Here is a 24,884-nt window from a genome sequence, read left to right on the forward strand (position 1 = left end):
CAAAAAATTATCTATCTTAAAAACATTTAATGAAGGAGCTTCAAACTGCTTCACTGGGGCAAGGAATTCCATAGATTCACAATCCTTTGGGTGAAGAAGTTCCTCCTAAGCTCAGTCATAAATCTACTTCCCCTTATTTTGAGGCTATGCCTCCTAGTTCTGCTTTCACCCGTCAGTGAAAACAACCTGCCCGCATCTATCCTATCTATTCCCTTCATAATTTTATATGTTGCTATAAGGTCCCGTCCCCACCCCCCCCCCCCCCCCCCGCATACTTCTAAATTCCAACGAGTACAGTCCCAGTCTACTCAACCTCACCTCGTAATCCAACCCCCTCAACTCTGGGATTAACCTCGTGAATCTCCTCTGCACACCCTCCAACGCCAGTACGTCCTTTCTCAGGTAAGGAGATCAAAACTGAACACAATACTCCAGGTGTGGCCTCACTAACACCTTATACAATTGCAGCATAACCTCCCTAGTCTTAAACTCCATCCCTCTAGCAATGAAGGCCAAAACTCCATTTGCCTTCTTAATCACCTGTTGCACCTGTAAACCAACTTTTTGCGACTCATGCACTAGCACACCCAGGTCTCTGCACAGAAGCATGTTTTAATATTTTATCATTTAAATAATAATCCCTTTTGCTGTTATTCCCACCAAAATGGATAATCTCACATTTGTCAACATTGTATTCCATCTGCCAGATCCTAGCCCATTCACTTAACCTATCCAAATCCCTCTGCAGACTTCCGGTATTCTCTTCACTTTTTGCTTTACCACTCATCTTAGTGTCGTCTGCAAACTTGGACACATTGCACTTGGTCCCCAACTCCAAATCATCTATGTAAATTGTGAACAATTGGGGGGGCCAACACTGATCCCTGAGGGACACCACTAGTTACTGATTGCCAAGCAGAGAAACACCCATTAATCCCCACTCTTTGCTTTCTATTAATTAACCAATCCTCTATCCATGCTGCTACTTTACCCTTGATGCCATGCATCTTTATCTTATGCAACAACCTTTTGTGTGGCACCTTGTCAAAAGCTTTCTGGAAATCCAGATATACCACATCCATTGGCTCCCCATTATCTACCGCACTGGTAATGTCCTCAAATATTCCACTAAATTAGTAAGGCACGACCTGCCCTTTATGAACCCATGCTGCGTCTGCCCAATGGGACAATTTTCATCCAAATGCCTCGCTATTTCTTCCTTGATGATAGATTCCAGCATCTTCCCGACTATTGAAGTTAAGCTAACTGGCCTATAATTACCCGCTTTCTGCCTACCTCTTTTTTTAAATAGTGGTGTCACGTTTGCTAATTTCCAATCTGCCAGGACCACCCTAGAGTCGAGTGAATTTTGGTAAGTTATCACGAGTGCATTTGCAATTTCCCTAGCCATCTCTTTTCGTACTCTGGGACGCATTCCATCAGGGCCAGGAGACTTGTCTACCTTTATATTCTGAGCAAGTTTACTCTCATCATCGATCTTACTCTTTATAGATTTTTTAGTAGCTTTCTGTTGCCCCCTAAAGATTTCCCAGTCCTCTAGTCTCCCACTAATCTTTGCCACTTTGAATGCCTTTTCCTTCAATTTGATACTCTCCCTTATTTCCTTAGATAGCCACGGTCGATTTTCCCTCTTTCTGCCGTCTTTCCTTTTTGTTGGTAGAAACTGTTTCACCATAAGTCTTTGCTCCCCGTCTACCTTAGCTAGCTCTTCTCTCATCCCATTGTAATCTCCTTTGTTAAAGCACAAAATACTAGTGTTTGATTTTACCTTCTCACCCATCTGTATTTTAAATTCCACCATATTGTGGTCTCTCCTTCCAAGAGGATCCCGAACTATGAGATCATTATCAATCCTGCCTCATTACACAGGACCAGATCTAGGACCGTTTGTTCCCTTATAGGTTCCATTACAGACTGTTCGAGGAAACTATCGCGGATACATTCTATAAACTCCTCCTCAAGGCTGCCTTGACCGACCTGGTTAAACCAATCAACATGTAGATTAAAATCCCCCATGATAACTGCTGTACCATTTTTACATGCATCCGTTATTTCTTAATGTTACTATTGGGTGGCCTTTAGACTACTCCTATCACTGACTTTTTTGCCTTACTATTCCTGATTTCCAGCCAAATCTTTTCAACCTTATCCTCCATAGCACCGATGTCATCCCTTACTATTGCCCGGATGTCATCCTTAAATAACAGAGCTACACCACCTCCCTTACCATCCACTCTGTCCTTCCGTACAGTTTTATACCCTTGGATATTTAACTCCCAGTCGTGACCATCCTTTAATCATGTTTCAATAATGGCCACTAAATCATAGTCATTCACGATGATTTGTGCCATCAACTCATTTACCTTATTCCGAATACTACGAGCATTCATGTAAAGTACACTTACGTTGGCTTTTATACCTCTGTTTTGAATCTTAACACCTTGATCAATAACCTCTCGTAAGTTATTTTTCCTCTTAACTTCTCTCCTAATAATGGACCGAAGTGCCTCTATGACTCTACCTCCCTCTTAAATTTAGAAAATCGGCTTCCACCTGCACTTCAGGTAAAGTGATCCCGATCCCAGGAACTCCGAGGGGGAAAACGTTTCTCCTCTGCTCCCTCCAAAATCTTTTGCCAATGATGAATGTGAATGTTGTTTGCTCGCTGCTAAAAGTGAAATTCAGCCACAGCAACCTGATCTAGTTGGCAAAATCTTTATGCAGCCAAATTTTGAAACCTGTTTTCCAGCAGCTTCGTTCAATAATTCAGCATATGAATCAAAAGCCATCCAACTGGAACAATGCTTAAATTATTTCAGTGAAGAAAGTCATGTTGAAGATGTTTTACAATTGATCTGTTATGGAATGAAATTTCTGTATTGGTGTGTTATATCTGTTATTCTTTTTAAACAATTATAAAATGGAATACCGGTCTGCAAACAATGAAGAGTTCAGTCACATAATGACATGTACAGTAATTCTCTATTGATTTTTCATGAGTTTTTATCATTTCTTTCAGCATTCAATTGATAAGTAGCAAAATTAGGCTCTTTGATTCTAGCAGTTTATATTCCATCTACAGCTGAGCTTGGCTGTCGCAGGTTGATAGATAAGTTTAACTGGCTCGCCGTAGGATCTCAAACTGGAAGATATTGTGATGGCAGGAAGGAAGAGAAGGGAGAGCAGAGTTCAGTACCTCACAATGTGCAGAATTTACTGCCTTCCCAGGAGGAAAGTCTGGAGGTGGGGTGGAGGTGCGAAGGAATTGGGGGGGGGGGGGGGGGGGGTCATGAATTTGATTTGGACGGGAAGCTGCGTGAGGGGTGGGTGCTCACCCAATTTAAATCCAGGCAGAAAGGCGCATGGATGGCCGCCTTACCTGAATGCTAATTGAGACCGTTATGTGAGCGTTTATTGCCTACTTAAGAGCCTTGTCCAGCCAGCAATGGTGCTCCACCAACAGTAGGGAGGGGACTTGACACATGGGGAGACCTACAGATTTAATTGTGGCCAGCCAGGAGAAGGGTTCCCCATTCAAAAACACTAGGTGCCTGTTTGAGGGACCGTGCATTAGGACGAGGGTGGGGCCCATGGTGAAAGCAACCTTAATCCCTTTCTTCCACCCCTCTTTCTTCCCAGCAGGCAATCCCATCCCTATGACCCCCTCCCATCCCCATTGTACTGACTCAATGATATACAGGTGCTTGTGTTTATAAAATAATTTGTAGTTCTGTCTACTTGGTCTTCTGGCTAGAAGTATTTAATTGAGTTTTGGATTAACTAAATTCTAAAAAGTCAGAGTGTCACCTTTTGACCAATTAATATCCGTAGTACAGTCCAATTCATATTTAATAAATATAAGTTTCTGACACAGTAATGCAATATAAATGAGGTGATGAGTTTTGAAATCATAACTGCATAAATGCCTTTATGCCACTGCAGTATGTGGCAAATGAAAAACCCTCTACAACAACTAAGGGTCTGGTTTGATTGTGTATAAATTTGTTTGTGAATATATTCTAATCTCGACTCATCTATTTCATAGTTAATATATAGAAGACAAAGATGTTTGCTTGAGGTGTTTTTAATCCCTAAAAGTTTAAATCATGAGATGAGTTTTTTTCCTGAACTGCAAATATGATAGTATCTCATAATCTAATACGTAGAATTGTCAACAACTTTGAGATGTTGCAAAATTAAACTATTAAATTATTTGTCCATGTGATGTGAGAGTCTCTGGCTAGACCAGCATTTATTGCCCTCCCCTAATAACCCACCCCTAATTAACCTTGAGAAGCTGGTGGTGATGACCCTCCATCTTGAACGGCTGCAGACCATGTGGTGTAGGTATACCCACAATGCTGTTAGGTAGAGAGTTCTGGGATTTTGACCCAGTGACAATGCAGAAACAGGGATATAGTTCCAAGTCAGGATGGTGTGTGGCTTGGAGGGGAACTTGCAGGTGCTAGTGTTCGCATGTGTTACTGCATCCTTGACCACCTAGGTGGTGGAGGTCACGGGTTTGGAAAGCGCTGTCAAAGGATCTCTGACGTGTTGCTGCAATGCAGCTTATAGATGGTGCATAAAGCGCTGCTGGTAGAGGGACTGAATGTTTAAGGTGGTAGATGGGGTACTGATGGAACATGTTGCTTTTCCTTGATGGCTACAAAGTTCTTGAATGTTGCTGGAGCTGCACTTATTCATAAGAATGGAGTGTATTCCATCACACTCTTGACTTGTGCCTTGTAGATGGTGTACAGGTTTTAGGGAGTGAGAAGGTGAGTTCCTCAACACAGAATTCTTGGTCACTTGCCTGCCCTTGCAGTTACGGCATTTATATGGCTGGTCCAGTTCAGTTTCTGGCCAGTGGCATCTTCCAAGATGTTGATGGTGGTGATCCAGTAATGGTAATGCCGTTGAATACCAAAGATAAATGGTTAGATCTCTCCTATTGGAGATAGTCATTGTCTGGCATTTGAGTGGTGCAAGTGTGACTTGTGATTTATCAGCATAAACCTGAATATTGTCCAGGTCTTGCTGCACACGGGTCCGGACTGTAATATAATATATAATCTTTTTATTGTCACAAGTAGACTTACATTAACACTGCAATGAAGTTACTCTGAAAAGCCCCCAGTCGCCATATTCTGGTGCCTGCTGGGTATACAGAGGGAGAATTCAGAATTCTCAGCTGGTACGGGAATTGAATCCACGCTGCTGGCCTTGTTCTGCATTACAAACCAGCTGTCTAGCCAACTGAGCTAAACCAGTTCTGTGTAGCTAAACCAGTTCTGTGTACTTCAATATCTTAGGAATTGTGAATGGTACTGAACATTGTGCAGTCAACAGCAAACAATCCCCATTTCTGACCTTATGATAGAAGGCAAGACATTTGATAAATCAGCTGAAGATGGTTAAGTCGAGACATCACCCTTAGGGACCTGCAGCAAGGGTGACATCAGACAGCCACTAGCCAGTGGGTCAATTGAGACCCTCAACCCGCTGCCGCTGGGATACAACCAACAGTAAAAGAGACCTTCACCAAGTGACCAGCCTGACAGGTTTCCCTGCACGGGCTGATGGCAGGTTAGAGGGCACCATTAGAGGAAACTTCCCTCTACCCATAGTGTCTCAAACTTTCTCACGCCCTCACCAGGCCTGCCAGTTTGGCACCTGGGCTAAATCCCAACCATACCTAACTGATCTGGCGCCGCACACTTGGGCTGCTGTTTCAGGAGGGCGGAAGTCCTGCCTCCACCTATTCCATTAAATTAAATTAAATTAAATTAAATGAAAATTGCTTATTGTCACAAGTAGGCTTCAAATGAAGTTACTGTGAAAAATCCTTAGTCGCCACATTCCGGCGCCTATTCGGGGAGGCTGGTACGGGAATTGAACCGTGCTGCTGGCCTGCCTTGGTCTGCTTTAAAAAACAGCTATTTAGCCCTGTGCTAATCCAGCCCCGAATGGCTGTCAGTGTTCCCCTCTGGGCTCACCAGCCCACAAAGTTTTAGCTGAGGGGTGCGTGACAAATCCGCAGTGCCTCGAGTAATCCATCCCAATTACTTTTTTCCCCAGATTTATTAATTGAACTTCAAATTCCACCACGACAGCTGGGGAAATTTAAATTGTGTCTCCAGAGAATTTTCATCCAGGCCTCTGAATGACTAGTCCAGTAGCATTAGCGCTGTGCTACTATAACATTTATGATGAGTAAGAATGAGACGGACAAAAACCCTTTGAATCACATAGAGCCCAGTTTATTTCTGAGATACAACAGAATGGGTAACAGTTTAAAATTAAAATGGGTGAGACCAACAGGGTATGGGTTAACCCTAAATTAAATTAAGCAGTTGGCTAAGTGTACAGAGTTTTGTGTTAAACAAATGTAATTGGCATTATTCTTTCCGATAGTTTTTCATACAAATTAATGATTGTTATACCTAATGGCTCAATTCTACAAAATTGTAGTCAGGGGCGTCATTCTCCGACCCCCCGCTGGGTCGGAGAATGGCCGTTGGCCGCCGTGAATCCCGCCCCCGGCCCGCCAAAGTCTCCAGTACCGGAGATTGGGCGGGGGCGGGAATCGGGCCGCGCCGGTTGGCGGGACCCCCCGCTGGATTCTCCGGCCCGGATGGGCCGAAGTCCCGCCCAGAAATTGCCTGTCCCGCCGGCGTAAATTAAACCTGGTATTTACCGGCGGGACCAGGCGGCGTGGGCGGGCTCTGGGGTCCTTGGGGGGGGGGGGGGCGCGGGGCGATCTGACCCCGGGGGTGCCCCCACGGTGGCCTGGCCCGCGATTGGGGCCCACCGATCCACGGGAGGGCCTGTGCTGTGGGGGCACTCTTTCCCTTCCGCCTCCGCCACGGCCTCCACCATGGCGGAGGCGGAAGCGACTCTCCCCACTGCGCATGGGCGGGAAACTGACACCGGCCGCTGACGCTCCCGCGCATGCGCCGGGAAACTGACAGCGGCCGCTGACGCTCCCGCGCATGCGCCGCATTTCCGCGCCAGCTGGCGGGACAACAAATGCCATTTCCGCCAGTTGGCGGGACGGAAATCCCTCCGGCGTCGGCCTAGCCCCTCAATGTTTGGGCTAGGCCGCCAAAGATGCGGAGCATTCCGCACCTTTGGGCCGGCGTGATGCCCGTCTGATTGGCGCCGTCTTTGGCGCCAGTCGGCGGACATCGCGCCGTTGGGGGAGAATTTCGCCCGAGATGTCTTCCAAAGCAGAAGAGATATTTTGTACAAAGCTTTCTGAAATCAAACAGATAAGTAACAAATACCCTTACAATAGAGAATCAACATCTTAACATTCTCAAAATTACATTCAGGTATGTTGCTAACTTGCAAAGGATGAATTGAAGAACTCGCAAAAGATTTACAAAAGCAATGGTGTGATGCACCTGCCTTCCTGAATTACCTGTTGTATGTTGTGCTAGGCTCATTTGTGTGACCAGGATTCAAATGGCTTCATAGTGAGTACTATTGATATGCCATTCCTCGGGTTTTAGTTAATTGCATTGTTCAGGATATTTGAGCGGATGAAATATAAAACTTATTGCTAAAAGCAATCACTAATATGTTTGCATTGTTGTCATTTTTGTTACTGGGGCAACCGTTGATGAATGTAAACAACGGCTGAAGGAGTATGCATTTCTCAAAGTCATTAGATAATTTTATATATCGTTGTATATAATGACTGTCATTGTAAAGAAAATTTAAAATATGAAATAACAGCAGAAGCATTTTCAAATCAAATCATTGCTGTTTGTTATAATCACTTCTTTGTTGTAATGTTCTATGGACATGACATTTATCTGTGATTAGTATTTGAGACTGTATTTCTTATGTGAGGAGGCTTAAAGTATCAGCAAACAATACCAACTGACCTAGTGCAACTATCTTCAGCAGTAGAGATTACAGTACTAAAATATTTAGAAATAGGTTTATTTAGATCTGTTTGTTTGAGAAAGGGCAAGTTTGACAAACAAGTCTGTAAGTAACGTGCCATGACCGAAGCGTGGGTAAATTTAACACTTCAATTATAGTCCTGTTCCTGAACAATACTCCATGCAAGTGTAACTTCCCTCACAGGGCCATAGAATTTCTGAATTTGCTCCTGCAGTCTATTTTGTCCTGAGCCTGTTTCAAGGATGAAAGACTGATTCCCCTTTCCTTTTGTTGGAAACAAGGAATGAAAATTAAGCTCGTAGTTGCAAACCATTTTCTACAGTTTCTTTTATGCAATTATTGATGTTTGACCAACAGGGCACATCTGTATTCAGACACTTCTCTAGCACCTCTAACACTAGATTGATAGCCTAAGTTCAGATTAATTTGTGGCATCTAGCAGTGAAGTGAACACATCTTGAGCCCAGAATCGGAAGTCCTGGCTGAAAAACCACAGAAGGGCCAAGTCGCAGATACATGAGCATCAGAAGAAGAGAAGGAAGCATTTGGCGGCGTTATGAGCTCACTGAGAGCCAGTATCCAGTCATTCTTTTGTAACCTTCCTGCAAGGCAACTTGTTGGGTTGCACACAAGCCACTTGGAGGCGGGAAGTGTTTACAAGGTACGTACGTACCTGAAGGGCAGAAATAGGCTATTTGGCCCCTCAAACCTGCTCTGTTATTTGGTACGATCATGGCTGATCTGATTGTGTCCTCCAGTATACTTTCCTGCCGACCTCAATGCTCTTTGACTCCCATGTTAGTCAAGAATCTGTGTACCTGCCTCCAATGCTCTCTGGGAAAGTGAATTCCACAGACTCACAACCCCTGAGAGAAAAAATTCTCCTAATCTCTTAAATGGGAGACCCCTTAATTTCAAACCGTGTCCCTAATTCTAGTGTCTTCTACAAGAAGAAACATGCTCCCTGCACCCACCCCATCGAGACCCCTGAGGATTCTGTATGTTTTAGTAAGATCACCTCTCATTCTTCTAAACTCTCATGGATACTGACCCAACCTTCATCCCATGAATCAGTTGAGAGACCAAAATTGTACACAGTACTCCAGGTGTGTTCTCATCAATGCCCTGCACAGCTATAGCAAAATATCCCCAAGCTAAGTAAAATGCCTCAGTACAGTTCATCAGTAAATGCTGTATCATGCGTTGTATCTAATTTTACTAAGGTGAGTCATCGCAGTGGTGTGATTGGGAGATGTAATTTCCCTTCAAGTAATGCATTTGCCAGGTTGTTATTTCTGCCAACTGGCAAACTGTCAAGTAAGAGATTAACATTGTAAATGTGGAAAGTTCTTGATAAAATGTGATCTGCTCTGTTGTCATTACCCGTGATGTGTACGGTTTGGACACCATGAAGCAATCTTGTTGAAGTTACAAAGAAGTCTTTATGGATGATACTGAACTAAGTACATATTCACAGTGGATAGTAAAGGTATTGAGAGGACCCCATACTCGATCCTTGCATGTTGCTATCTATCTCGAGACTGGCCTTGGCTCTATGTTACTTGCCTTTATCATGTCGGCAGTGCTGTACTCAGTCCCATGTTAACTCAAAATGTATTAAATGGCGGAGTATAACTTACAGTACTGAAGTTTGGCCTGAGTATGATAACCGTGCCTAATTGTTTAAGCTTTTCCCATTGCTTTAGTGTATTCAGTCTATACATCTGTTGAGGTCGCAGCTCTAAAATGTATTTGTCTATTTGACAAAGCTTTGGGCTCTTGTACAATCCAACTACCTAGCCGCTTTATCAATACTTGATTGTTTATACGCTTGATTTGAAGCGTCAGGCTGGGTACGTATTGGATAGTTGTGTCCTATCCAATGGGTGATGAGTTGAAGGAGGTGAGAGGGGTGGGACTGTGGGGAGGGGATTGGGTAATGGCTGGTTCTAAAGTGATCAGGGGTTCAACTGTACTTGGATCAGCAACTGATTTCATCAGAAGAACTGAGCCGGGGATTTTTTTAAACAGAGGTGGGTCTTTTAATCTTCCTGCTCTGGACTCTGCTCACCTCTATTTCTGCCTGAGCAACAGACCCATCTCCAGCCCACTTCTCCCTGGACCCTGGAAAATCTCACCCCCTTGGAAGCCTAGAGACAGGGGATTAGTCCTGTCTCCTGATTTCTGGCACTTCATGTCTAATTATCGTTCATGATTATGAGATTCTCTAAATGGCCTTCTGATTCAGGGTGGTGGCCTGAGCACTCACTATCGACTCTCAAAGCTTGGCTGTCAACCAGGTCAACTTGGGATAGGTGAACAATTGAACATCATAAGAGTAGTGAAATATATTTTATAAATTGAGAAAGGGCCCAAAAAAATACAACTGTGTCACTATGTCTCAGTCTGGCTATGATACACTAAAGCTGATGTTTTTAGCTGTGGAAAATAAATGTTTACAATGTAATGTTGATTAAGTGGGCCCAGTTCCCATGGTTCCTGCCCTCGGCAATATGCATTAAATCCAGCCCAATATGTGTGATTATTTTTCAGCTTTTTTTTTACAGCTAAAAATGAAAAAGCTAAATATTCACATAACCATGTAGGTAATATAATAGCAGGGAAATGAGACATGTTGGTGGTTCTCACTGGCCATTACAGAATGGGAGTAAAGTTAAAATGAGCAGCTTGTATTCGATAGTGACAGATCAACCAACCGATATTTGATAATGCATGAACAGCATATGTAGAAATTCAGAGAGAGGAGTATTCAAGGAGTTCGTATCATTGAGATCAGAACACTCTATGGACTACTTCTGTGCAACCATTATTTGCACCATCAATGTTTCCATATATGCTGCATATTGCTTCACATCATAAAAACGCATTGCTGAACATGGAGATGGGTACTTATTTTCTAATTATCTTCCATCTGCTGTCTTTGCAGAGCATAAAGAAGACCGAGGTCTTACTAGAGCAGTGAAACGAGTGCATTTGCCACAGCACCGAATAGTGTCACTTTTACTTAAATCCATGAGAAGTCCAGATATATAGAGCTTTGTAGCCATTTAGTGGAAGCAGCAATTAAGTACAAGGTAACAGGTAATGAAGCAACAGCAGGGTAGGTGGTTGAGAGGGCAGGGGATGCAGGGCAGAAAGCCACATGTGTTGAATGCCCCTCTTTTGTCATCTGATGATATACACCTTAGGAGGCCTGCTTGTCAACAGAGATTGCTACAACACATGCACCATGTTGAGCAAGCACTTGACACTATACCCACAGCAGTGGAACAGATGGAAAAACAGTTGTTCTGTCGACAGCAGGGCAGACCACTGACAACTGTATTGGCAATTGCATTTAAGTAGACTACAGATGTAGCAATAGGAGTGTCTCTCACAACTGCTCATATTCCTGCTATGAGTGCTGAGGGTTTCAAAGAAAAAAAATTAAAAAGCTTGCTTTTATGTAGCATCTAATCACGACTTAAACTTCAAAATAATTGATTAATGTTGAAGTATAGTCAGTAATTTTAGGTTGGCAAATGTTGGTATATAGTAACCTTCGAGAAAGGCAAATGGGTGAATAATCAGATGACGACTTTCCCTGCTTTTAGTTGAAAGGAGAATGTTTCCCGGATACCATGAGAATTGAGTGCTCCTGTTTGAAAATGATCATGGAACCTCTTGTACTTGAACAGGAGGATGGGAGTTTAGTTTGAGGACTCATCTGAAAACAGGCCACTTTGGGATACAGCAGTGCCTCAAGGTGGACTTCTGCATTGGAATCCAGTTGGCTGATAGACGGTCAGCACGACTGTTTCCTCATCTGAATGGAACACCTGAAGAAGCAACAAAGAAAGAACTAGTATTACTGCATTACCTTTCATAACTCCCGGATGCCCCGAAGTGTTTTGCAGCTGAAATGGAATTTTGACGTGGAAGTACCATCATAAAGTTGGGATAGACAGTGGCCAGTTTGCATGCAGCATGGTCCCATGAACACCCATGAGGCAAATAACAACAAATATTTATGAAGAACCTTTCGCATAATACAACATCCCAATGCATTTCACAGGAGCATTTTAAATATGATATCATGGCACAGAAGGAGATATTAGACCAGGTGACCGAAAGCTTGGTCAAGGAGGTAGATTTTAAGAAGTGCCTTAAAAGCAAGAAAGTGAGGTAGATGAACAGAGAGGTGAAGGATGGAAATCCCAGAGCTGGCCTAAGCAGCTGAAGGCACAGCTAGCAGTGGTGGAACAGTTAAACCAGGGATGCTCAAGAGACCAGAATTAGAGAAGTGCTCACATCTCGAAGGATTGTAGAGCTGAAGGAGATTACATGGATAGAAAGGGGAGAGACACAAAAAGGATTTGAAAACAGGTGAGGATTTTACAATAAAAATGCTGCTTGACTGTGGTTTAATGTAGTATCAGCGAACATAGATGTGATAGGGGAATGGGACTTGCTATGAGTTAAGACATGGGCAACAGAGTTTTAGATGGCCTCAAGTTTATAGAGGGTAAAATGTGGAAGACCGTCCAAGAGTGCTTTAGAATTGTCAAGTCTGGAGGTTGTAAAGGGACGAATCAAGGTTTTGGCAACAGATGAGCCAAGATGGGCAAAGTTGAGAAATGTTACAGAGGTGGAAATAGAATTCACATGATCAAGTGTGACACCAAGATTGTGAACAGACTGGATTAATCACAATCAGTTGCCTGAGGGAGGGATGGAGTAGCTGGCGAGGGCATGGAGTTTGGAGCAGGGTCTGAAATCACGGTGTCAGCCTTTCTAATATTTAACTGAAGGATATTTATGCTCATCCAATACTATATATCAGATAAACAATCTGACAATTTTTCAACAGTGGAGCAAGCAATCAGGTAAAGTGGTGGTGAGGTTGAGCTGGGTGTTGTTGGAGTACATATAGAAACTAATGTTGTGGCTTTCAGACGTTTGGGCCGATTTTCAGCTTGTATTCGCCATCAGAGAGAACAGCGACATCGGCGCAAAATCCAGAGAGAATCTCGTTTTCCGATTTTCCCTGCCCCTTGCCGGTGATGTAACGAGGGTCCACAAAGGGCATGAACCTTATTGTAATACATTTGAATAAATTTTAATATATATATAGCCACCACCACATGATTCCCCCTTTACTGAATATTCATATCTAGCCAATGTGATGTCACATCCATGAAGTTTACAACAGGTTTGGCAAAACAAGATTCAGTCGAGAGGGTCTCTCCATGGGTATGAATGTAGGGTTAGCTCCCTGGGGGAGAGTGCCATGCCAGTACTGCCCTAGCACAGTTGGGTGAGGAGAAGCTGGCACTGAAGTGGGCGGGGAGCACCGGTGACACTTGCACCCGATGATTCATTGTGGTTGGTGTTATGTAGTTACATTTTGTACCTTGTGTTGCCCTGTTATGTATTTTCTTTTATTTCCTTTTCTTTTCATGTACTTAATGATCTATTGAGCTGCTCGCAGAAAAATACTTTTAACTGTTCCTTGGTACACCTGACAATAAACAAATCCAATCCAAATCCAGAGAGAGGTGGTCGTTTAGTTCCAGTTTTGATTGGGGCAACCTTTGAAGATGGAACCCAATCTCTGTGGGGCTGGGTGCAGGATCTATCAGTCCCCACCCTGCCAGAGTGATGGTGAAAACCACGCCCACTCTTTTTTTCACTTTAAAGAGGCTCAACATCTGGAGAGAAAAGCAAAAGGAGTGAATACAGAACAGATGACTATCATCCTTGCTCGTTTGTTTACTTGTGTCTACTTTCTTTTGCTCGACTTTGCTCTACAGAATAAAATATGAAGTATAGAATTGTGGGATGACAGGTGGACAGGCACGGTGCCAAATGGAGGGGAAGTTTGCAACTTCGGGCAATGAGTTGTTCGATCGCCACCCTTAAAACTTCTTTTTTTAAAAAATAATTTTAATTCAAATTTTCACAAGATATCAACAACAAAATACAGAAAGAAAAGAACAACCCCCCCCCCCTATACATAAATAATAAATTAACAGCCATCATCAACACAAAAGCAAATATACACGCCCAGTCAAGGAAAACGAATTGCCTGGGGTAAACCCCCCCCCCCCCCCGGGTTGCTGCTGCTGCTGACCATCTTCTAACGCTCTGCCAGGAAGTCTAGGAACGGTTGCCACCGCCTGAGGAACCCTTGCACCCTTAAAACTTCTGCACTACTCTGAGATGGTGGGGTTGGTGAGAGGCTGGGGATAATCTCAAGTCTGCTCCAATTATGTCGGCAACCGGCTCTAATTACATTTCTGAGGCATTTCTGGGCTACCCTAGTAACTGCGCTCAAGTTCTCCTATTGGTTCTATAGATCCTTTACCTTGGGAGAGATGGCATAGGTTCTGTTCTGAGCTGACCAAAACAATAAACCATGATCCAAAAAAAACGAAGGATCTTGCTTTTTTCTTTTCTTTCTTTTGGACTGACTTAAATCTCCTACGCCTCCTTTCAGAGGCCTTTCTAAACTCTGCCTCTTTATTCAGATAGGTGTTTCTGTTTTACAGCTACAGGCATTAGCCACTACTCTTGAGCATTGAAATATCTCAATTCCTGAGATTTGAGACAGGATAAATTGCAGAACGTGGTGAAAACTAGCCCTTTACATATGCCCAGCTTGGCATTCTGCAGTATTTTTATTTCTAGGCTAGAAAGTTCTACTACTGGGTCATACCATCTGCTTTTTAAAAAATAGACTGTTGATTCAGCATTACTTTTAAGGCCCATTACGTTACAATGAAAATCATTGTCAACTTTCACTGCCTGGGTGGTAACCTGATAGACAGTGATTTTGTCTGCTCAAATATCATTCCATTGAAACCAATGGGTACGACAATGGAAGTAGACATTCTGCTCCCTCAGGTTACTGCCTGGGGTAATAAAGTTAAAAATGACCTGCAATGCTCATTTCATTGATACAAAAAATAATTGATCCAATGGCCACACTTATTTGATAATGACAAGACATGAATAATACTTTGGAGATGTTACAAGCCTCTTGTTAGTCAATTATTCTATATTTCTTTAATAAAATTTGAAATTTTAATGATTGTTATTTCAATTATGCTAACAATAAGCAAGCTTCCATAGAGTCTATAACCTATCACTGTCGTTAATGAATTTTAATGACGTACTTCCAAAAATGTTAATCTTCTTTTGCTTCAGTATTTTAAAGTTCTAAATGCATGATAAAAACCTGCTTGCTATTAAAAGCCCTTGAATAGTTTAATGGTTAATGAAACTGAAAATGTGCACTTTTGAACTAATCTGAGAAATATTTCGGAAGTTACATGGCCTTTTGCTACATTACGTCAAATGATGGTCAATAGTTAGTTCATACGTATTTTTTGTTGTCACTGACGAAGAAGCTTTGGCATCTGATGTGAAAATTACATGCAAATTCCAGTGAGTTCAATAGAAATATTTCTGAAAGCGTTGTTGTTAATTGTATTAAATGGTTGACCAGATTTCTTGGCTGGCGGAAAGGAAATTAGAGTGGGTCTTTTCCATGGATGGTGTTTTTGTTATGTGACGTAAAAGGCTGCAAATTCTATGTAAGTGGTGTACTCATTAGCTGTGGTTGTTAATTAGTATTTCTGTTGGTTGCATTTATTGATGGCAGTGACGTGGATTTACAGGTTGGAAACTAGAAACTTCAGTCACTCCCTGTAATTCAAGGATTATGAGTATATTGTGACGCTCTAATCCCATGCAGACTTCCCACGTTTCCTTTGTGTGGCATTTGCTAAGAAAATATCCTTGTTCAACAATCGCCAAGGAATGCTGATGGGGAAACTGCATTCTTTTCTCTGTATCCTTCTGGTTTGGCTTAAATCCAGGCAATTACGTAAAATTAAAGGGAAGAAATCAGATTATTAGGTCCCCTGAGTGAGTACTAATGAGCACCATCGACACCCGCCTCCCTTTCTGCAGAGCAATAATCTGTTATCGGATTTATCATGCAGACATGACAACAGAGCAGCAACTATGATACTGTTCATCGGCTCACACACTTCCACTTTGACACACAAACATTGTACATTATGAAGCACAAATAATAGTAGTAATTGAATTTTTACAAAAATCAAACTAGTCGAGCAAGGCATGTTTACTATCCTCACAGGGAAGGAATGTATTTTAAACAGTGCTACAAAGAATTTTTTTTCTTCTCAGAAATCAGTTGTATTGCTAAAAGTTGAGTAATAACTTCAATTGTAGAAAAAGTATTGTTTTCCTGAATACATGATCAGGATTTTTTTTTAGTTATGTTTACAAATCTGTGGTTCTCCTCTCCTCGTGTCTGCGTGGGCTTTCTCCAGGTGCGGCGGAAAACAGAAAGACGTGCTGTTAGGTCATTTGGACATTCTGAATTCTCCCTCAGTGTGCCTGAACAAGCGCAGGAGTGTGATGACTAGGGCCTTTTCACAGTAACTTCATTGCAGTGTTAATGTAAGCCTACTTGTGACAATACTAAAGATTATTATTATTAATCAGATTTAAGTACTCTAGGTAAGAGTCATGATGAGAATTGTGTGGTGTTGCGGTCAATCGCTTCCTCAAAGTGAAATGCTTGGAAGCATTTCATCTGCTCTGTCCCATGCCCACAACCACCACCCCCCCAGCCCAAACTCTCTTGTCTTCTGACTGTCCTTTGCCACCTCTGTACCCACACCCTTCACTCATAATTGGCAGCTGTGCCTTCAGCCATCTTGGTTTCATTCTGAACATTCTCTTGAAACAACTTTGAAACTCCTGAACACCCCCCCCCCCCCCCCCCCCAATCCTCCAGGCTTATGGTTACTGACCCTAACTTGTTTGGATTTGTGTAGAATCCAACAGTGCAGAAGGAGACCATTCAGCCCATGGAGTCTGCACCGACCCTCCGAAAAACCACTCTACCTAGGCCTACTGCCCTGCCCTATCCCCATAACCCTGTTCATTGATCATTGCCAATCCACCTAACCTGCCCATCTTTGGACACCAAGGGACAATTTAGCATGGCCAATTCACCTAACCTTCCCGTATGTGGGAGGAAACTTGAGCACTCAGAGGAAACCCACACAAACATTGGACAAACGTGCAAACTCCACACAATCACCCAACACTGGAATCGAACCCGGGTCCCTGACACTGTGAGGCAGCAGTGCTAACGCTGTGCCACCATGATGCCCGTATATGTTCCACACCTTATACATGAGCATTCTATTTGCATTAAGCACACTACATATTAATGCAAATAATTGATATAGGCACTGACTCTTTGTTTGATCTGACGTAAGTGGTTATATCAAGTTTGTCACCATTCATTATAATTCTAATATTCAGATTATGTATGCTGCATTTGGGTGATGGGACAACACATGAACTATAGTGTTTGGGGTGCAACTTAATTGAAACATGAATTAATTACCTGTTTACTGAGCTCCACCAGCATTGTAATTGAAATACTAGCATTAGCCTCATCATCCTCAGGCTAAAGAGTGGAAAGTCATATTGCATCCCTGTCCTGATGACTAATGTCCCTGCAGGAAAGCTTGGGTTCAAAAATTTGAAGCGAGGACAGGTTGTTCTTGTGTTGCTTCACAAAACGCAATTGCCTACAGACACTCGCCGGCTCGGCTTATTAATGAAGAATGGCAGTCAGGAGCGAGCACCTGTGGAACTGACGTGGGTTAATCCCTCCCCAGAAAAAGAGGGAAAAAGCAGGCGGGAGACAACAATATTGAATCATTTGGGTGACTCGTGTGATGATGGCACACCTGAAAAAGATTGCGGCATCAATTATGCCAGGAAATCATTTTTCACACTCCATTCCTGTTTGCATTCCAATTGAAAAGTGACAGGAATGCTTTCTTCCTTTCCAAAAAAAAAACATCATTCTAGTTTTCTTGGTGAGGGTTCGGGACAATCCTCACCACCTTTGCATACTATATTATAGCAGCATGTATCCAGCCATACCACCCTGGCATGATTTACCCTAAAAGTGGCAAGATTTATAAAGTCCACTGCTCATCTCTAACTACATATATGCAAGAAGCTGATGAGGCTGGATCATGTGATGTGCTGCACTTAAAATATAAAAAAAAGAATAAATTGGACTAACTAATAGTTTGGTTATATTAAATCCCTTTGCTAGTATTACCATGTATACATCATAGCGAAATCCATTGAGCTTTGAACAAAGGGGTTAAATGGGACTGCTGGGTTAAGTAGCAGAATTCTGCTCCGTCACGCTATATTTTGGTGCATGTCGAGATGTAATAGTACTTCATAGCATTCATTTGTCCAGTGGATGAATGTGATGAATCTGCAACAAAATCCCTCAATTGAGGGATCCTACCATACTAAGTTAACAGAAATTAACTTCTAGGTGGGAATTGCAATGATAAAAATAAATTAGTTGTGGTGAAATGAAATTGCGTAATAATATGTAAATTGTAATGTAAATTGAAATAAATCATTTTTAACACTGTAGAATGCAAGTCAGCCTTGTGTTAACCTTCTGACTACAGTTCAGCTTTTAGAAAATAAATTGTTTATTTAATTTTGCACAGTTAAAGCAGAATGACACCAACAAAGAGCTCGAGTGAGGAAACTGCCATTTTTTTCCAACAGCAGCTGAAAGTGGTCTTTGGAAATAAAAGGTGTTAATATTTGTCGGGATGTTTTGCCATAATAGAGCAGTTGATTCTTAATTAGGGAAATTTCATCTGTCATAGTCAACAATTATGACCTCCTGTATCATGGCTTGTCATGAATAATCAATGAGGTCTGATTAATATGCATGAGCAGTAGTCTATATAGTGTGCGCTGAAGCACGATACAGCAGCTTGACGAAAGCAGAGCAGGAAGCGTGTTTGAGAGTCAGTAACTGAGTGTATGTGTGAATGAGAGAGGGGAAGAGCCAGTTGCTTTCTGTGACCCGGGTTGTCTCTGCTACCAGTGTGATTTGTCTCAGCTGAAGTGATTCACCTAGGTTACTTCAAGTGACATCCACATGAATGACAGTTAACTGAGCCGTTTTAAGAACAAGATCTGGACAAGGAAGGCTTTTTATCCACACTTCTCCAACATGGGCTGCAACCTGTGCTCCCTGCAGAAAAAAGAAGAGCAGTACAAACTGCTGTACGAAGTTTGCCAGGTAATGATGAATAATCAGGTTTTTGGTCGCAGGTTAGAAGATTAAACTAGAAAGTCTATTCACTGCCTGCAAACCCTGGTAAATGCATGAACAGTTAGTGATACAAGCAAGATGTTCAGTCAGTTCTAACTTTACTTTTATAAGCCTTCATTATTAGGTAGTGACTGCCTTTCATTTTTGTTTCTATCTCTGTGCATGACTAGCATTTCCTGATCTAAAAACCATAGAATTGGGTACTAATTAATTGAAATTTTATATATGTGTAGAGCTGTTGATATAGTCAGTGTGGGGGATTATTTAGAGGTAGAGTACAAGTGTGTGTGTGTGTATGTATTTGTATGTGTGTGTATATATGTGTGTGTGTGTGTGTGTGTGTATATATATGTTTTGTTGCAGTCTGAAGTTTGGCATATGCAGATTCATTAAGTATTCCAGCAACATGTCCTATAATAGTTGTGAACGTATTGGGGATAGGAGTGTCAATTTCAGGTGAATAGTAAAACCTAGATTATTTCTCTCTTAAGTATTGCACAGTGCTATTTAGCTTTTGAGTTTTTGCCTTAACCACCTTAACGGTTCCTGGTTCTAAACTGAAGAGAAAAATGGTGTGGATTTATCACACTTGAGATGCTTGTACATCAATTCAGACTCTAAGTTTATCATGTCCCTTACCTATTGCAATGTCTATCTAATAGCAGTTGGGGGCACTGCAGCTCAGGCTGGCAGCTGAGTGGCACTTGGATTTAAAGTCTACGCTTCACATTGTGTAAAAGCTATCCACCGATTTTAAAATATTGCATGCTGATGAATTAATAATGGTAACGTACATATGTTCCCTTCTGAATGTCCCAGTCAGTTGAAAATCAGCGATTATTTAGTGGCTTCCAGTTTACTTAGTGACCAAGCATATTTAAAATAAACATCGCTGGTAAAATAACACATTTTGTTGGTACTAAATTCACATTTTAATTAAAGCTGGACATGCTTTTTATTGTGCAACAATGTTAAAAATACGACAATGTGAGACTGAACTGTATGAGCATCTCATCAGCCTTAGACAATCTTCTACCAATCAAACAGCAACTACAGCAACTGAGGGCATATAATATAACGGCAAATAATCTTATTGTTCCAACGATGCACAATAGACAGAAGCAAAGTAAACTGTGCTTAGTTCAAGAATCTGAAGTTGCGACATATGCTGGTATAGAAAGCACAAGAGATGGCGGCAGTTTCTTTCACTCCATCCTGTTTTTGGTCAGCTGCTGCACCTCTTCCCAACTGACAAGAGTTTCCTGGAGATTCCTTTGTGTATTTCGTCGCTAGAGTATTCCTGAGCCCAAGATTAAATCAATTGAAGAACTTTTACTTCAAAAGTTGACTAACCAGCAGTTCCTTTGTTCATCCTTGGACCATACTCCATTAAGCCCAAGTGACTTTTTGAAGCAAGAAAAAGCTTTTTGTGAATCTTTTATCATTCTTGGGGTTCCAGTGACAAATTTGTTTTTTTTTTAATTTAGAGTACCCAATTCAGTTTTTCCAATTAAGGGGCAATTTAGTGTGGCCAATCCACCTACCCTGCACATCTTTGGGTTGTGGGGGCGAAGCCCACGCAAACACTGGGAGAATGTGCAAACTCCAGATGGACAGTGACCCAGAGCCGGGATCGAACCTGTGACCTCGGCGCCGTGAGGCAGCAGGGCTAACCCACTGCGCCACCGTGCTGCCCTCCAGTGACAAATTGTAAGGTGCATGAGACTTTGCCGTTGCCTGATAAAGTGTGAAATTTATTTTGGAAGGCAAATTTAGTATTAGAGCTGATGCTATTTATTCAGATTGTTTACAGCACTAATTGCGTTGCAACCCTGACCTGCTGGTCCAATGTGTGAGGGTTTTATTGATGTCTGTCACTAATACTTTGTCATCCAGATAATGTCAGGTTTTACTGTCCCTTTCACCTGGGTGCATTCTGCTCCTGTGCACAAGGCTGGCACATTCTCACTGGACCCCAATTTGTATTTCAAATTGTTCCCTTTGCATCATAATATTGCCATTCCATCCTAGAACTCCAGTGCGATGCAGAGAACCAAAGAAAACCCACGATGGTGGTACAATTTTACAATTGTGTAAGTCTATCTAGGCATTCAAAGGTTTTTTCAGGATCAATTAATTTAATGATGAAGTTGATAGCTCATTTGTCCAAGGCTTTTCTTCCATACTGTCGAGGACAAAATGTTAAATCATGATTTAATCTTTCATTCCTAAATTAATCCTGTTCTTCATACATTCTGGTATCTGCACTTTAGTTAATCCAATATTAAATATATTTCATGAGACTAATATAGTCCTCCACCATGCAGCATGATATCTCCTTATTTTGGTAGCTTTGTTCTAAGACCTTTTCTTCAGTCTATGAGATTTCTTTGTTGTAATCATGTGTGCTTGGTCAATTGTTCCTTTTGCAGTTATATCTCTACCAACTTGATTATTTCTGCTGCTTTTTTTGTCAGTTGCCGCTATCTTCCCAAACTGCTGCATGATTATTATTTCCTTGACACGCAAGTTCTAATGACCCTAATTTTAGCTTGGATTCTTTCATTGTTATATCTAAAATCTTCACTTTGAGTCAGACCATTCAGAACTTTCTGAAAGTATCCCACCACCATTAAATCATGTAATTCTTCTGTATTCAGAGTCAAATCTGCTGATGTCTTTTATGGCAAGTGACCTTTGTCCTTGTCTGCCTGATAGAATCTTTGTTATCTTGTATAGTCTCAACACTGTTAGGGCGAGAGAATGTCTTCCTTGCCTGCTGCTTGCTGTGCTTCTGTAGCTTGACTATCCATCCAGTTCCCCTGTCATTTCTTGCATATTTGTTTGAAATCCTTATTCCTATATACTTTTCCCATTTCCTTTCTTTCTGGGTTCTGGCAACTTTCACCTTTTATCCAGTCTCCTCTTCTGTGTTCTATTAGTAATCAGTTATATCTGCAGCTCTCTTGCTCTGGATGTCGAGGGGTATTTCTGTGACAAAACTGCTGCTCAATTTCAAGACCTGCATTCTCAACCAGATGAATTGCCTTTGTAGCCTGCTCATTCTGTTCTGTATGCACTGACTTTCCAAGTACTAGTAGTGGTTCATTCTTAAATATGAATCTCTTTTTATCACCCTTGAACAAATGTTCATCAAAATTATTGGCTGGCATTGATGAGAAATACATATGAACAAATATTCATGAATATTGACTATTCCCTTTATTTTCCAGAGTATTTTATTCTATACAGACAGTGCTACTGCGTAAAGCAGTTGCATAAATAACCTTTAAAGTGAAGCTCAAATGTGAGTTAGCAAGGTTGGAAATGTAATATTCTGAAATGCATGTTGTTTTGTTCATTCCTACCTGTAGCAATTGTGGTTGCAACAATAAGAATGCTAGTCGGAAAACTATTGTTACATTACTTTCATCTCTCGTATCACATATTCGATGCAGCAATATGAAATTGCTGTAGCTGTCATTTAAATACTTATTGTTGAACTGTTAGCCATGAATACAACATGAGGCAGTACGATGGCGCAGTAGGTCAGCACTGCTGCCTCACGCCACTGAGGTCCCAGGTTCAATCCCGGCCCTGGGTCACTGTCCATGTGGAGTTTGCACATTCTCCCCTTGTTTGTGTGGGTTTCGCTCCCACAACCCAAAGATATGCAGGGTAGGTGGATTGGCCATGCTAAATTGCCCCTTAATTGAAATAAATGAATTGGGTGCTCTAAATTTATTTTTTTAAATGAATACAACATGAATACAATGTGTTTGAGGAGCTATCAGACCAAACAGATACATATCTTCTACTTCATAATTATTTTATTAGATGCATTATGCATATAAACCTGCATTATGTCATTCTTGTTGAGGATCCCATCATTCTGGAGACTACTTATGCTACTCAAAGAAAGGTCTATGGTTACATTAATGCCACTGTGAAATTAGCAGTGGAAACCTATTGAGGAGAATCAGCAAGATGCTCATTAGAACAACTAACCTCGCATTTCCTATGAGCTCCCTGCTGATTCTGCTTGTCAGGCAATGTGGAAAATTAAATAGCTGCCATTGGTACCATTTCACATTATGGAAAGATAGAAAATTGAGCTACTGCCAACAGGAATGTCACTCCAGATGGCCACAATTGGAAAAATAAACACAGTATTTTCAAGGTGATGACCTCACTTTTCAGGTAACATTGTTTTCAGTTCTTTTGATGATGCCATTGAATCTCCGCCACATACTTTCATTAAAAAATTATTCAAAAAGGGAATATAATTTTGGAAATATTTGGCAATGTGTATTCAGAATTTGTGCAGTAGGTTTCAGGAACAGGACTATTAGCGATCATTGTTTTAAACACTCTTTTGGGGACCTGGTTAAATATCTGAGGCCTGACTTCAGCTACAGCAGAGATTGATGGTTGTAAGGATTCTACAACCTATGAGTCTGGTCCGTCTCCACATCATTCCTAACGGATATAGAGCCACTGCACAAAACCAGTGGTACCAGTTTGAGTAGTACCAGTTGGGCAGCACGGTAGCATGGTGGTTAGCACAATTGCTTCACAGCTCCAGGGTCCCAGGTTCGATTCCCGGCTTGGGTCACTGTCTGTGCGGAGTCTGCACGTTCTCCCCGTGTGTGCGTGGGTTTCCTCCAGGTGCTCTGGTTTCCTCCCACAGTCCAAAGATGTGCAGGTTAGGTGGATTGGCCATGCTAAATTGCCCTGAGTGTTCAAAATTGCCCGTAGTGTTGGGTAGTGTTACTGGGTTATGGGGATAGGGTGGAGATGTGGGCTTGGGTAGGGTACTCTTTCAAAGAGCCGGTGCAGACTCGATGGGCCGAATGGCCTCCTTCTGCACTGTAAATTCTATGAAATCTATGAGTAAAGATGACACTGGTATAGTCAAGTGGTCCGTGTTTGGGATTGAGGTGTGTAATTGAGGTAGAACAGAAACAGCTGTACTCCTGACGAAAGCGAATAGCTGTACTAGTACAGGGCTGAGGAGCAAAAGAAACATTTTGAATAAGTGTGCAACAAATTATATTTGGCAAAGCCAAATAGTTGATTTGCTATTACCTAAGTTTCCAAATGAAGCAGTCGTCCTATTAATCAATCCTGTCTCTTTCTCAGATACACATATAGCTTTAATCAAGTTTATGCAGGTCTGTCAACTTGCCAAACTTCATGTTAAAAAGATGTCCAGAATTGTTGCCAGTTACTTTGTCAAAATAAACTTTCTCAATCACGTAACACAAATAATAGTTTTATCAGTGAGTGGAATGTATTTCAAATTTGGTTGATTGATAATTACATTTCGCAAGTGGAAATTCTTTGAAAATGGTAACACAGACTACATACAAAATGTATTCATTTTCAATAACTTGGGGGTATCGTCCTACTTTCAGGAACCTCGGTTATAAGTGTGATAATCTATTTAACTGGAAAAATATGCCTCTTTCAGTATGGGTAAGGCACTTGTAGGTTACTTTGTCAACTGCATTTCCCACGCATGTTCAAAATATTGATTTTTAAAAATTTGTTCTTGGGATGTGGACGTTGCTGGCCCATCCCTAATTGCCCTTGAACTGATTGGTTTGTTAGGCAATTTCAGAGGGCATTTAAGAGTAAACCACATTGCTGTGGATCTGGAGTCACATGGAGGCCAGAGCAGGTAAGGATGGCAGATTTCCTTCCCTCAAGGAAACCAGATGGGTTTTTA

General features: G+C 41.7%; 1 protein-coding gene across 3 annotated transcripts in view; it reads left to right on the forward strand.

The window, feature by feature from the left end:
• pdzrn3b (PDZ domain containing RING finger 3b) overlaps positions 1-24,884 on the forward strand; it is a 409,349-nt gene that overhangs the window by 264,667 nt on the left and 119,798 nt on the right. The window contains exon 1 of one of the 3 annotated variants that reach the window (XM_072472230.1): positions 18,833-19,120. The exons of the other annotated variants lie outside the window; for them this stretch is intronic. Within the exon in view, the coding sequence (XP_072328331.1) occupies positions 19,052-19,120 (69 nt within the window). The 5' untranslated portion in view covers positions 18,833-19,051. Of the gene's footprint in view, positions 1-18,832; positions 19,121-24,884 lie in introns of those variants that run through there. 3 annotated transcript variants of the gene reach the window in all.

The sequence above is a fragment of the Scyliorhinus torazame genome, chromosome 13, assembly GCF_047496885.1.
Source record: "Scyliorhinus torazame isolate Kashiwa2021f chromosome 13, sScyTor2.1, whole genome shotgun sequence".
NCBI lineage: Eukaryota > Metazoa > Chordata > Chondrichthyes > Carcharhiniformes > Scyliorhinidae > Scyliorhinus > Scyliorhinus torazame.